This window comes from Sturnira hondurensis, unplaced genomic scaffold, assembly GCF_014824575.4.
Source record: "Sturnira hondurensis isolate 20B ecotype Veracruz unplaced genomic scaffold, ASM1482457v3 Scaffold0024152, whole genome shotgun sequence".
NCBI classification, from domain to species: Eukaryota; Metazoa; Chordata; class Mammalia; order Chiroptera; family Phyllostomidae; genus Sturnira; species Sturnira hondurensis.
The window spans coordinates 9,452,952-9,466,215 of NW_028096783.1; the positions used below are offsets into that span (position 1 = coordinate 9,452,952).

At 58.2% G+C, this 13,264-nt stretch overlaps 1 protein-coding gene across 2 annotated transcripts; it reads left to right on the forward strand.

The window, feature by feature from the left end:
* Positions 1-422: 422 nt before the first annotated feature.
* On the forward strand, positions 423-13,031 carry ROBO4 (roundabout guidance receptor 4). Of its 2 annotated transcripts, none has more exons than XM_037038230.1 (18): positions 423-587; positions 891-1,220; positions 1,488-1,645; positions 1,840-1,960; positions 2,229-2,383; positions 2,483-2,711; positions 2,954-3,066; positions 3,485-3,653; positions 3,811-3,996; positions 4,123-4,165; positions 6,078-6,214; positions 6,338-6,601; positions 9,728-9,835; positions 10,015-10,150; positions 10,296-10,529; positions 10,639-10,997; positions 12,014-12,219; positions 12,337-13,031. In XM_037038230.1, exons 1-17 carry the CDS (start codon positions 518-520, stop codon positions 12,169-12,171), a joined length of 2,970 nt encoding a protein of 989 aa, XP_036894125.1. In that variant the 5' UTR covers positions 423-517; the 3' UTR covers positions 12,172-12,219; positions 12,337-13,031. The 2 variants fall into 2 exon arrangements, with proteins under 2 accessions (XP_036894125.1, XP_036894126.1); XM_037038231.1 differs by having other exon boundaries at positions 2,256-2,383.
* The last annotated feature ends 233 nt before the right edge of the window (positions 13,032-13,264 follow it).

Consider the following 13,264-nt stretch of genomic DNA (forward strand, 5'->3'; position numbering starts at 1 on the left):
GGATTACCTTTAAGAAATCCCAGACTAGCCCTGGCTGGTGTGGCTCAGTGGTTTGGGCATTGTCCCACAAAGTGAAAGGTCATGGGGTCGATTTCTGGTCAGGGCATGTCCTTGGGTTGCAGGTTCAGTCCCCAGTGGGGGCATGTACAAGAAGCAACCGATCGATATTTTTCTCCCTCCCCTCCCCTTCTCTAAAAATAAATAAATAGAATAAAAAAGAAAGAGAAAAAAGAAATCCCAGACTAGGTCACCAGGTACACCGTAGGGCTGGGGTTGGAGTCAGGGGTAATGGCTAGAGGGTCAAGGTCAGAGAACCTCTCTCCTCCAGGCTCCTCCCAGCTCTTCAAGGCACAGGAGGGCCAGGCAGGAAGCATCGGTTTCCTCAAAGCTGCTTCCCTCCTGGGCAGTCTCAGCCGCAAACACCCACCACCAGCCCGCCTGCCCCTCCTTCCCTGGCTGTGAGCTCAGAGCAGCAGGACAAAGTGCTGGCGACCAGGACAGAGACCTGAGAGTGGCCATGGGCTCTGGAGGGGCAGGCCTCCTTGGGGTCCAGTGGCCGCTGCCTCTCCTGCTTCTGCTCAGCACGGGTGAGTGTGGCTGTCCCCTCTCCTGGCCCCTGTTCCCTGATCCACGGCCTGGCCGGGGAAGAGGAGGCCCCCTTGCTCCTTTGCCTCCTTTTGCTGTAGGGGCACTAGAGATGATGATGGAGATGATGTATGTATGTAAGGCAGAGAGACAGACAGATTGAGAGTTCAAAACTCCTGCTCTCCTTCCAGCTAGGTTGTTATTTGGGAATTGATCCTCAGATGAGAGGGCAGATGAGGTATGCAGGGGAGGGGGGGGGGGTGGTGTTGGCAGTCAGGTCAGGCTCCACCCCCTTTCCCTTCCAGGAGGCATGGCCCAGGACTCCCCACCCCAGATCCTAGTCCACCCACAGGACCAGCTGCTCCGGGACCCCGGCCCCACCAAGATGAGCTGCCGAGCCTCAGGCCGGCCACCTCCCACCATCCGCTGGATGCTGAACGGGCAGCCCCTAAGCATGGAGCCTCCAGACATACACAACCTCCTCCCTGATGGAACCCTGCTACTGTGGCAGCCCCCAGCCCGGGGACGTGCCCGCGACAGCCAGGCCCTCTCCACAGTCCTGGGCATCTACACATGTGAGGCCAGCAACCAGCTGGGCACAGCTGTGAGCCGCGGTGCCCGACTGTCTGTGCCTGGTGAGGCCTGGGAGGGGAGGCCAGTATAGAGCATGAGATACCAGTGGTGAGGGAGGTTTAAGGGGCTATCTGTGAGGGGCGGCCCAGGCTGAGAAACAGAGGCGAGTGCTTGGATGGGCTGATCCTGGGTGGAACCCCTGGGAGGCGGAACTCTGATTGTGGACACAAGTCAGAATGGGGCAGGTGTGGCAGGAGACACTGAGGGGGGACCTTTGGGGACGGCAGGACTGGACATGGCTCCCTGCAGAGCCTCTGTCCTCCCCGCAGTCCTTCAGGAGGATTTCCAGATCCAGCCTCAGGACACAGTAGCCACGGTGGGTGAGCAGCTGATCCTGAAGTGCCAGCCACCCCGGGGCCACCCAGAGCCCACAGTCTCGTGGTGGAAGGATGGAAAACCACTGGCCCTCCAGCCGGGGCGGCACACGGTCAGTGTGGCTCCCGTCCCCACACCTCCTCCTGCCCTGGGCACTCGCGGGCTCACTCCGAGGGACTGACCCCCCCTTCCGGCCTTGAGTCCCCTGTAGCACTTGAGGAGAGAAAGACAGCGAGGCCTTAAACTTCCCTCCCCAACAGAGCCCCTCCCCACGTGGGGGACTCACAAGGCACCTGGCCCTGACAGGTGTCCAGGGGTTCCCTGATGATGCTTAGAGCAGAGAAGAGTGACGAAGGGACCTATATGTGCATGGCCACCAACGATGCAGGACAACGGGAGAGCCGGGCGGCCAGGGTGGCTGTCCAGGGTAAGGGAGGGTGGCTAATGTCAGGGCCGGTGTGGCGAGGGGTGGGGGTGGGAGCCCGGTTAGGCCGGTGTGGCCTGGTTTGGGCTGAGGTCAGGGTGTGGGGGGCTCATGCTGGCGTCAGCGTCAGAGTGGTGGGGACCCCGCTGCAGAGGAGGTTTCCCCGGCCTGAAGTGGACATAGCTGTGCTCTAGTCCTGGGAGACAGGGCGTTTGGGTTTCTCGGGGGCCAAGTGGTGCTCTGCTCCTCATTGCTTCACTTGGGCCTATAGACCCACCCCAGCCTCATTCTCCCACAGAGCCTCAGGGCTACAGGGAGCCCCTGGAGCTTCTGGCTGTGCGCATTCACCTAGAAAACGTGACCCTGCTGAACCCGGACCCCTCAAAGGGCACCAAGGCTGGGCCTGCTGTGTGGCTCAGCTGGAAGGTGAGGCCCAGGACCCAGGGGTGGGAGCCAGGCCGGGGCTCAACAAAGGACTGGTCATGAATCCCTGAGCCCCACGCCTCTCTCTGGACGCTTTCCCAGGTGAGTGGCCCTGCTGCGCCTGCTCAGTCCTACACAGCGCTGTTCAGGGCCCAGACCACACCAGGAGGCCAGGCGGCCGCGTGGGCAGAGGCCCTGCTGACAGGCTGGCAGAGCGCGGAGCTGGGGGGCCTCCTCTGGGGCCAAGACTACGAGTTCAAGGTGAGGCCATCCTCTGGCCGGGCTCGAGGCCCTGACAGCAACGTGCTGCTCCTGAGGCTGCCCGAACAAGGTCAGGGACAGCTGCCCCGAGACCCTATAATAGACCCTCTGGCCCCTTCTTGCCTGGGGGCCCCGGAGGACTCTCCAGGCTGGGGGGATGGTGGGTCCTGCTCCTGGACTCCCTTCTGCTCTGGTCAGGTGAGCAGAGGTCTCATTGTCATCAGTGTGGCCTTTGGCCCTGTGTCCTCATCCCAGCTCTTTCCCCGAGTCATCTCCCTCAGCATTCCTAAAAGCCTCTCTCCCTCTCCCCAGTGCCCAGTGCCCCTCCTCAGGAGGTGACCCTCAAACCTGGCAATGGCAGCATCCTTGTGAACTGGGTGCCACCACCAGCCAAAAGCCACAATGGCGTCATCCGTGGCTACCAGGTACGCCCGCAGGCTGACACGCCCCTTCCTAGTGGTGGCAGCACCTCTCCCTCCCCTGGCATCCTGCACGCCCTGGCGCTGGGCACCGAGAAAGGTGCCTGTGCTGAGAAGCAAGGGACACTTCCTGCTGCTAAGTGTGTCTGCCAGATGCTGCCAAGCGGTTACAGACCTGATTGCATTTCATCTCACAGTCCGCCTGGGCTCTTATCCCCAACTTGCAGACGTGGACAGTGAGGTTAAAGTCGGAAACATAGGGCACAGACAGGAACAGAAATGTGGGTGCAGGTGGAAAGGGAAATGTCCCCTGGTAAAGAGCAAACAGGGTGGCCACCAGCCCAGAGTCTGATCCACAGAGGCAGGGCTCAGCAGCTGGGACAGTGCCCTGGGGGCACTGCTCACCTCTGCTTCTTGCCCTCAGGTGTGGAGCCTGGGAAACGCCTCATTGCCTCCAACCAACTGGACGGTGGCAGGCGAGCAGACCCAGCTGGAGATTGCCACCCAGTTATCAGGTTCCTTCTGTGTGCAGGTGGCCGCAGTCACTGGGGCTGGGGCTGGGGAGCCCAGCAGTCCCGTCTGCCTCATTTTAGGTGAGGGCAGCAACCGTGGGTCCCCCCTGTATCCCTCCGCCCCAATCCCCACCTTCCTGTCTGCCTGCTCCCACCTCCCACTTCCAGCCCCTCTCCCTTCTCTCCCCAACCCCCAGTGCCTCCCCTGCCCCTACCCCTGAGCTCCCATCCCATACAGAGCAGGCCATGGAGCAAGCCACCCAAGAACACAGTGACCATGGTCTGTGGACCCTGGAGCAACTAAGAGCCACCTTGAGGCGTCCAGAGGTCATTGCCACCGGGGGTGTTGTGCTCTGGCTACTACTGCTGGGCATCACTGTGTGTGTCCACCGCCGGCGCCGAGCTGGGGTGCACCTGGGCCCAGGTGAGACCGTGAAGTGGACTGCAGGTGGTCAGGACTCCCTGGGTCCCATCAGAGCACCGTTGGGGGTGAGATCTCCCGCCTGATGCTGGGGACTCTGGACTTAGTCTTCTTCCTGCCCACTCTCAGGTCTGTACAGATACACCAGTGAGGATGCCATCCTAAAACACAGGTGAGAGGTGACAGGGGTGTGACCGAGGTAAGGGAGGGCCGGGGGGGCAAGGGTTAGCGGAGCTAGGACAGGGCACTGGACGGAATCCAGGCAGTGTGGAGTCCACGTCCCCAGATCTCTCCTCAGCTCCAACTGAGACTTATTCTCTCTTTCAACGATGCTGGTGTCACACCCCTGGACAGGAGAGTGAACTGAGAGTCATCAACTTAAGTGACTTTGCCCAGGGCCATGCAGCTGGCCTTCTGAACTCCTAATCCAGTGTTCTTGTCGCCAGCCTCTCTGTCACTAATGCACTGACTACACTTTCCTGCCGACTCGTTTCCTGGGTGGAGAATACCCAGCGTGGGAGGACCAGCCTAATTTCTGATTTTCTCTGTCCGCTCAGTGCTCACCCAGCGGTGCCTTTGCTCTCAGTAAATCACTCAACCCATGGAGCCATCTTTCCCTCACAGTAACCCCCCCGCCTGTCCGTTCTGGTAGAGGGCACTCTGCCCCTGCAGCATAGATTCCTACTCCTTGTTCTCGATAACTGGGAGTTAGTTGCAGGTACTTCTGCTCCAAGTGTGACTGGCCACCAGAGCAAGCCTGCGGGTATGAGACAAAATCCTGAGACAGAAAGCATCCTCTCTAATCCTGCTGGCTGAGCTTTATACCAAATAACCATTTCATCTGCCCACACCCTCCTGCTCTTGATCTCATCAGATGTCCTCTGGGAGGTTTCACATCCCAGGGCTGCACCTTTCAACAGAAGTTTACTGAGCACCTACTATGTGCCAGGCCATTTTGCTGTCAGTTTCTCAGCTCAGAGCAAGGTCCCAAGCTGGTGCCGTGTTCCTGCATTGTTCTGTGCTCACCGGTCTTTCTCGTTAGTGACCCCTGGACTCTGTCTGCTCTGCCCTGAACTTTCTCTGCCCTTCCACCCCAGGACTGTATCCCTGTCCTTGAGGGAGAGTCATTCATTCCTTTTGAATAGCCTCCATCTGCCAGGAACAGATGGAGACTGTTCAGACAGTCCAGACAGAGACATCCATGCTGGCGTATGAATGCAACCGCAGCTGGAAGTGCATATACAAGACACTTGGAGGAGACTAGGGTAGGGAGTAGGGGAGGAAGATTTCACACGTACCTGGGCGGTGAGAAGGAGGACAAAGAGGGCAGTGAGAAACAGCCTGTGCGTTCCCAGGGAAAGAAAAGCCGTTTGGTCTGGCTGGGGTGTAGCGTGCGAGACAGGTCAGAGCAAAGGATAAGGCGGGGAAGCTGGAAGCCAGACCAGCGAGAACCCCGGAGCCACACTAGGCAGCCAGGCTCTCTCTGGGTAAGTGGGGAGCCACTGGAGGTTTTGGGCAGAGAAGGGCTTTGCTCTGGTCCCTGTTGTTGAAAGCCCACTCAGGCAGCCAGCATGCCCCACACCCATCCAAAGGGAAGATACTAGACAGAGGTAGAAGTGAGCATTCACACAGCGAGCTCCTGCTCTGCCGGCCACCAATCCCACATTCCATCCCAGCTCGCAGCATCAGCCATCCATGAAAGGCCTGCTGTTACTTCTACAGATGCAGAAACTGGGGCTTAGAGAGGCCAACAGACTCAGTCCCAGGGCTGCACAGCTGGGCTGTGGCAGACGGGCGTTTTCAAACTGGGTTTGTCTGGCTCCCGATACGTGTTTTCTTCATCTTGGCACACAGCTGTTTCTCTAATACCTCCTAGCTCTGGGCAACCTGGGCATCCTCTGATTCCAGGATAGCAAAGGATACTGAGTTTAGGGCATTGGGTCAGAGGTTTTAAGGTGTTGGAAGGGCTGAAAAGTGGGCAGAATAAAGCCTCTACCACCATCTCCTCACCCCCTCCAGCTACCCCCTGGTTCTCACTCCACCCTGTTTCTCATGCCCCACCTCCCACTGACCCACCACCACAGGATGGACCACAGTGACTCCCCTTGGCTGGCGGACACCTGGAGGTCCACATCTGGCTCTCGGGACTTGAGCAGCAGTAGCAGCCTCAGCAGCCGGCTGGGGATGGACCCCCGGGACCCACTAGACCGTCGCCGCTCCGGTGAGCCTGCCCAGTGGGGGACAGGGCCAGCAGTGCAGCAGACACCCCATGGCTGCGGGAGGGGTTGGGGAGGGGCAGGATGAGTTCACCATACTATTAGCCTCCTGTCAATTTGTATGGCAGTGCTCTCCTGGGATCCCCGCAGCCCTGGTGTACCCCTGCTTCCTGACACCAGAACTTTCTACGGCTCGCTCATCGCTGAGGTGCCCGCCAGCCCCCCGGCCCGGCCAAGCCCCCAGGCCTCAGCTATCAGGCATCATCCAGCCCGCCTGGCCCGGCTCTCCAGCCCCTGGGCCAGTTCAGACAGCCTCAGCGGCCGCAGGGGGCTCTCCTCCCCACGCCTTTCTGGGGACCCTGCAGGGGCTTGGAAGGCCAAAAAGAAGCAGGGTAAGGATAGGGAAGACAGACCTAGCCTGGCGAGGGTGGGAGCAGGAACCAGGAGTGGGGGGTGTGGTGGGAGTGTGGCCTGGGGCTTTGAAGGCAGGCATAAGTAGCACCCCACCCTCGGCCTTGACTCTCCTGTCCTAGGGGGTGCCCACCGCCGAAGCACCCCACCAGGAGTCACTGGCCTCAGCTTTCCCTTCTGCTGCATTCTCGTTTCAGTTTGGCCACACCAGTAGGGGGCCCTGCTTCTACAACTGGACAAACATTTAATAAGCGCCACTGTATGCCAGACACGGGACCCAAGCGACCCCAAATACAGTCCTTGCCTTCTCAGGGTGCAAAGCCTGAGGAAAGTGCCTGACTGGCACATTAGTCTTTCTAGAACCTGGCAGAATGTGAACAGTGCCGGCACAAAGCCCCCCCCCCCATGAACCATGCACACGAGCCACCANGGAAAGTGCCTGACTGGCACATTAGTCTTTCTAGAACCTGGCAGAATGTGAACAGTGCCGGCACAAAGCCCCCCCCCCCCATGAACCATGCACACGAGCCACCAGGCCCAACTCCCCGCTCGCTTCCCTGAGAAGGGCCGCTCCCCTTCTGTCAAAGGTCTCCGACTTCCAGCAGCCTGCTTTGACTTTCCGGAGAGAAATAATTCCAGGCTCTGTTTCTTTAGCAACCTCTACTACGTGAGGGGCTTTGCTTATCTTTATGCCATTTAATCTTCCCAACAGGTTGGCTTGATAGGATTTCTCAGATTTTACAGACAGGGGAAGAGGGGCAGAACTGGGTACCTTGTTCAAAATTTCACATCCGTGAGCTGCAGAACTCAACCCTGGACTCAGAGGGGTCCGCCTGGAAAGGCCACTTTGACCTCCCTGGGAGCATCCTCGGGAAAGCCTGCCCTCTCGCTGGCTCCTCCCACCTCCGAACCTCGGCCGGCTCCCCATCCCCTCTCTCCATGGTCCCTCGGTACCAACCGGGGAGATCTACAAATGTCCAGCAGCCAATTTTCTTAAAGCTGGTCATCGAACTTTTAGGAAGGCAAATATGGATCCAGAGTAATTAAGAGCTTATCCAATATCCAAAATTTTATGACACTAACTATTAGCAACGCTGGCCTTTTTCCCACAGCTTTGCCTCAAAGCCATTGCATTAGAAACTCTCAGTGGCGAGACAATACCCACTAAAAAAAGATTGCATAAATCTCATTTAGAAACCAGCTCCCCAGTGGAGAACGGCACGGCCTTGAATGTAGGGTAAAGCCCCTCTTAGAACATTAATCCTCATCGTTTATTTAAACACATATTTATTGCAATTCAGATATAGCCAATGAGATTTGGTCTAACCTTGAAAATACTTTTATTGTGTAGATTATTCACAGAACATTGAGACTAAAATCCAAGTAATTCCAAGCAAGGCAGGAGGGGGCTTTTTGTTAGCCGGGTCTTTCGGAGGAGACGGAAGGGGCCGGACCAAACAGGGCCTTTTCCGGATTGGCCTGTTCCCTTTCCGTACCACCACCCACCCAACAAGGGTCCCCATTTCGGAGCTTCCTTAAGAAGCCAGGCACTAGGGAAGAGGAAGATGATGACAGTGGAGCTGGAGCACCTGAAGTTGGTCTCCCTAGGTCACCCGACAACTACAGGGAACGTATACAAACAAAACCAGCCAAAGTACAAAAGCCATCTTGGATGGAGGAAGTCCAGCCATTGTGTGGGTTTTCATCCCCAGGGGTAGACGTCTGGCCACTGTGCACCTGGGTTCCCAGGGCCCCGGTGGGCTCCCAGTCTCGCCCCTGCTCTGAACTGCCCACAGAGGCCCCCAGCTCTGCGAGGTCAGACTAGACACCTCCTGCCTGGTCTTCGGTCTGGGCTTCTGATCACGGGACTAATCTGAAGGCTGTTTTCTTTCCTCCTTTGCCCTCCTCTGCTTGGTGTCCTGGTTCCTGGTCTTGGGGAAATCTCTTGTTTTCTGTTTCTGGGACCAGTTCCTCTCTGGTTTAAACTTAGATCCACTCAGTTGTTGGCCTGACCAGGAAGCATTGCACACGGCCAGGCCCGCTTTCAGCTCCCTCAGCTTCTCTACGGTCAAGTTCACTCAGCCTCGTCTCTGGGGGGGAAAGCTGCCAGCGCCTATGTGATTCACCTGTGTGAGTCACGGGCATCCGAGTTAACACCTGCGTCTCTAATAGCATCCATCAGCCACTCATCTATTCAACAAACATTGACTATCTATGGGCGGGGCATTGCTTCTCTGGATGAGACCAAATACCTTCCTCCTCTGAAGCCCCTCTGCCCGTCCCACCTGGCCTGGCCTGGCCTGGGCTGACTTGTCTTTGTCTTACCCGCCGCACTCAGCACAATTTCACAGTCCAACCCATCTCCCCGGGTGAGAGACACGCAGGTTTCTCAGGGCAGGGCTGACCAGAACCGTGTGAGGTTGTCACAGTGTCAAAGATAGAATTTAACAGGCTCTCTCCAAGAAAAGAAGGAGCGTGTGTCTTCGCAGGGCCAGAACAGCTGAGAAGAGCGGCCACGTGAGGGTAGAGGACGGATGACTGGAATGGACGCAGTAAAAGAGAAGCCATTAGGTGCCAGGAACTTCCCAATCTATTGTTTTTTAAAGACAAGAATAGGGTTTTTTTTCTCAATTTTTAGTTATTGATTTTAGAGAGAGGGAAGAAGGGAGAGAGAGGGAGGAAGGGAGAGAGAGAAAGAGAAATACCGATTTTGTTGTTCCACTTACTATTGTATTCATTTGTTGAGTCTTGCCTGGGGCTCTGATCTATTTTTATTTTAGGAGAAAAGCTGTCATCTGAAGTGGGTGCTTACAAATAACACTGAGGCTCAGAAAGGTTCATGGAGTTACTGAAGGTCACACAGCTGGCGCAGGGCTCAGCTGGACCAGGAGGGTCCGTTTTCTGACTCTAAGCCTAGTGCTCCTCCCACCCTATTACAGCCGGCAGGCTGAATGGGGTGGGGAGAAGGTGGAGGGGTTTCTTCCCTCTTTTCCCTGCGTTCAGGGGCCCTAGAGTGTGATTGAATGACAAGGCTGAAGGCCCAGCCTGTTGTCGGGGTCTGAGAGGCCCACCCTGGCTCCCCTCTCACGTGGCCTCTCCGTCTGCAGAGCTGCACCAGGCCAACAGCTCCCCGCTGCTTCGGGCCAGCCACGCTGCGGAGCTCTGCGCCTGGGAGGCGGGGAGTAAAGTGTCCAAGAGCCTGTCCCAGAGCCCAGGTGAGAGGAAGAGAGGCAGTGAGGTGGGGTGCCAGGGCCCACCAGCCCCTACAACTGGCTTCACCTGTCCTTGAGGAGGCTGGGTGGGCGGGGCATAGGGACAGGAAACGGAGGGGAGGGGCGGGCCGGAGCAGGCGGGGGTCTGGGGCTGATGGGGGTTCTGCCATTCTCACGGCCAGGAGCTGCGCCCCGAGCTCTGGTTGCCTGGCGGGCTCTGGGACCACAGATCCTCGGCTCCTCCAATGAGCTGACTCGCCCTCTCCCACCAGCACCCCTCTCTTCTCATGGACCCCCCACTCAGAATCAACAGACCCAGTAAGAGGACACGGGGGTCAAAAAGCAGGGTTGGGGGGTTGAGGGGTGGGGAATATTAGCTGAGCTTGGAAGGGGCTGGGGGAGGGGTGAACAGGGACTCAGAATGGCACCAACCAGCCTGCCATCTCTGTCTTACCCCAATCAGGCACGCAGTGGAGCTCCAAGCTCCCCTGTCCTTCCCACCGCCAGCAGCCCCCATCCCTTCCGGTGTCGCCTGTCACTCTGGCCACCAGGCCTCTTCCCTCTCTGACCCCAGCCCCACCTCCAGTCGCCTGTCCAGCTCTTCCCTGTCATCCCTGGGGGAGGACCAGGACAGTGTGCTGACTCCTGAGGAGGTGGCCCTGTGCCTGGAGCTCAGCGATGGGGAGGAGACGCCCAGGTGAGTGGCTCGAGTAAAAACAGAAGGATTCGAGGATGCCCTCTTTCCACCCTTTCTCAGACGGAATGTTTCCACCCTACTCACTCTCTCCCATTTTGCCTCTTCCTAGGAACGCTGTCTCTCCTATGCCAAGGGCTCCTTCACCTCCCAGCACCTACGGGTACATCAGCGTTCCAACAGCATCAGAGCTCGCGGACATGGGCAGGGCCGGAGCAAGGGTAGAGTCCGAGGTGAGGGGTTTGCTGTGCCCACCTCGGCCCTGCCTCACCCCCACCCCCAGTGAGGGCTCCTTGGCCAATGGCTGGGGCTCGGCCTCTGAGGACAACGCCCCCAGTGCCAGAGCCAGCCTGGTCAGCTCCTCCGACGGCTCCTTCCTCGCGGATGCCCACTTCGCCCGAGCTCTGGCGGTGGCTGTGGACAGCCTTGGCCTTGGTCTGGAGCCCAGGGAGGCAGACTGCGTCTTCACAGGTACGTTAGTTCACCCCCACCCTTAGAGTGGATGCAGCTCCTGTAAGACCCCCTCCTCTCCAACCAAGAGGCAAGGCTTCCCTCTACTCATGGTCTCACTGTTGTTGCCATGGTCCCTAACACAGCTAGTTTCTATTAAACGCTGACTGCGTCTCAGGCTCTCTGATAAGCACTTTATACACATTCAGTAACCACACCTTTATGGGGCATAGTCATTATTCTTTTCCAGATGAGGCTACTGTAAGTCAGATAGGTTCATTAACTTGCCCGAGGTCACCCGGGAGGCCCGAGGTCCCCATGGGGACAAGGACAGGCTGCCAAGTCTGAAGGCCCCGGGGGGGCGGGGGGCAGCCAGTCGCATCATCCATTCCCCTCCCTCTCCACCCACACGCCTCGCCAGGGGAGGTGGCTCCCAGCCTCTCATCTACTCCAGCCCAGTTTCGGAGTCCTCCTCAAGGGGGGGGAAGTCCTGTCTTCTCTCTGACCTCTGCTGTGCTTCCAAGCCCCTCTTCTCACCTGTGTGTGGCTGCGGGGGGCACAACCGGGCTGACCCTTCACACCTCTAGCAGAGTAGGACCTTCATCTCCGTGTCAACAGAGGCAGTTGGGGCTTCCCTCGAAGTTTTGGTGTTCCCATCCTCACCTGCTCTATCAGTACCCCCATACCCATCCTATGAGCCCTAACTCTACCCGCTGCCCCCAAGAAAAACAGCCAGGCTTGCGGTAGACAGGAGAGCAAGGAGTATTCAGGGCAGAAGTTCCCATTTGGAGGGAGAAGGGAGGTGGGAGAGGGAAGGGAGAGTATGGGCAAAAGACCAGGTGGAGATGTTCTCTCAAAACAAACTAACTATCTTCCTGTCCCCAGGGCTGGGGCCGCGGAGACGGATGGGCCAAGTTGCGTTTAGATTATGTTTAGGGTTGGGTGTATGCCTTAAGTTGGCCTCCAGCTTTCTGCCCTAAACTGGTTCCCGGGGGTGAAGACCAATCCTCCGCAAATATTTCTACCCCCCAATGCAGGTGCCTCACCACCTCCCTCCCCCCGGGATGACCTCTTCCTGACGCCCGCCCTCTCCCTGCCCCTGTGGGAGTGGAGGTCAGACTGGCTAGAGGACGTGGAGAGCAACCACATCCGGCAGCTGCAAAGGGGGCTGCCTCCCTGGCCCCCTGACTCTTAGAACTCTCCCCAGAGAAGTCATCTCAGCTGTCCTGCACCGAGGCTGGCAGTGAGTGTCCGAGGGCCTGGCTCGTGTGGTTCTGGGGAGGAGCCACGAGGGCGCCTGGGATGCGGCAGGAGAGACAGGGGCAGGGGGTAACCCCACCGTCCTTCGATTCTCCTATAGATTCCTCTTGAGTCACACCCCTGAGACTCCTGAGAAGAGAGTTGGAACTGCCTCTCCTGAAGCCTCTGGCCCTGAGGGACGGCTGGGCCCTGGACTGTAGCTCTCAGTCTGTGCACCTCTGCAGGTGGGTGCATCTTGTCCGCTGCCGGGCCTGCAGGAGAGCTCTCCCTCCCTGATGGTGAAGACCAATGAAACAACACAAAATCAGAGCCAAGCCGACCTGGAGCCTCGGCAGCAGAGGCTTGGAGCACCAACCTGGAGCTTCTCGCCACCTGCCACCCTTGCTTTTCCTCTGCTCTGTCCAGTGCCACAGCCAGCCTGTTGGGCTTCAGGAGCGACCCACCTCCTGATCTCCCACCCATGAGGATCATGAGATGTGGGGGGCCAGGGGTCATTCTGGGGGACAATGGCAGCTTGTGGAGGAAGGGGCTCCCCCAGCCTCCCCTCAGCCTCACTGGACCGTTGCTCCAGGCAGGCCCTCCGTCGCCACAGTACCATGCAAAGGGAATACAGGGTCGGGCCCCTGAGGCCACGAGGTGGAACCCAGCATCAAGGCCAAGGTTCCAGACGGACCCAGGGAGGGAGCTAAAGGGAGGGAGGCACGGAATGTGGGACAGAAACACCCTCCTCACTCTGCTGGCACTGTGAGCGTAAGGAACTGATGCTGTAGAACAACAATGACTTGGGTTCTGTGAGCTCTTTCTTCCTGATCATCTCGTCGTTCGGGGAGGGCCCCTGGGGATCCGGGGAGAGTCACCTTCGCCAGAAAGGAAGCAAGTATTTGCTGGCGCTTGGGAGTGTCACTCACCTCTGTCTTGTGACTAAGGGGAGAGTTAGGTCATCCATCAAATTTTAAGCAGAATCTAGAAAAGGGAGGGCTGGGGCATTGTCAGGGTCTGAGCGACTTCCCCTGAGAAGACAGCCCTAG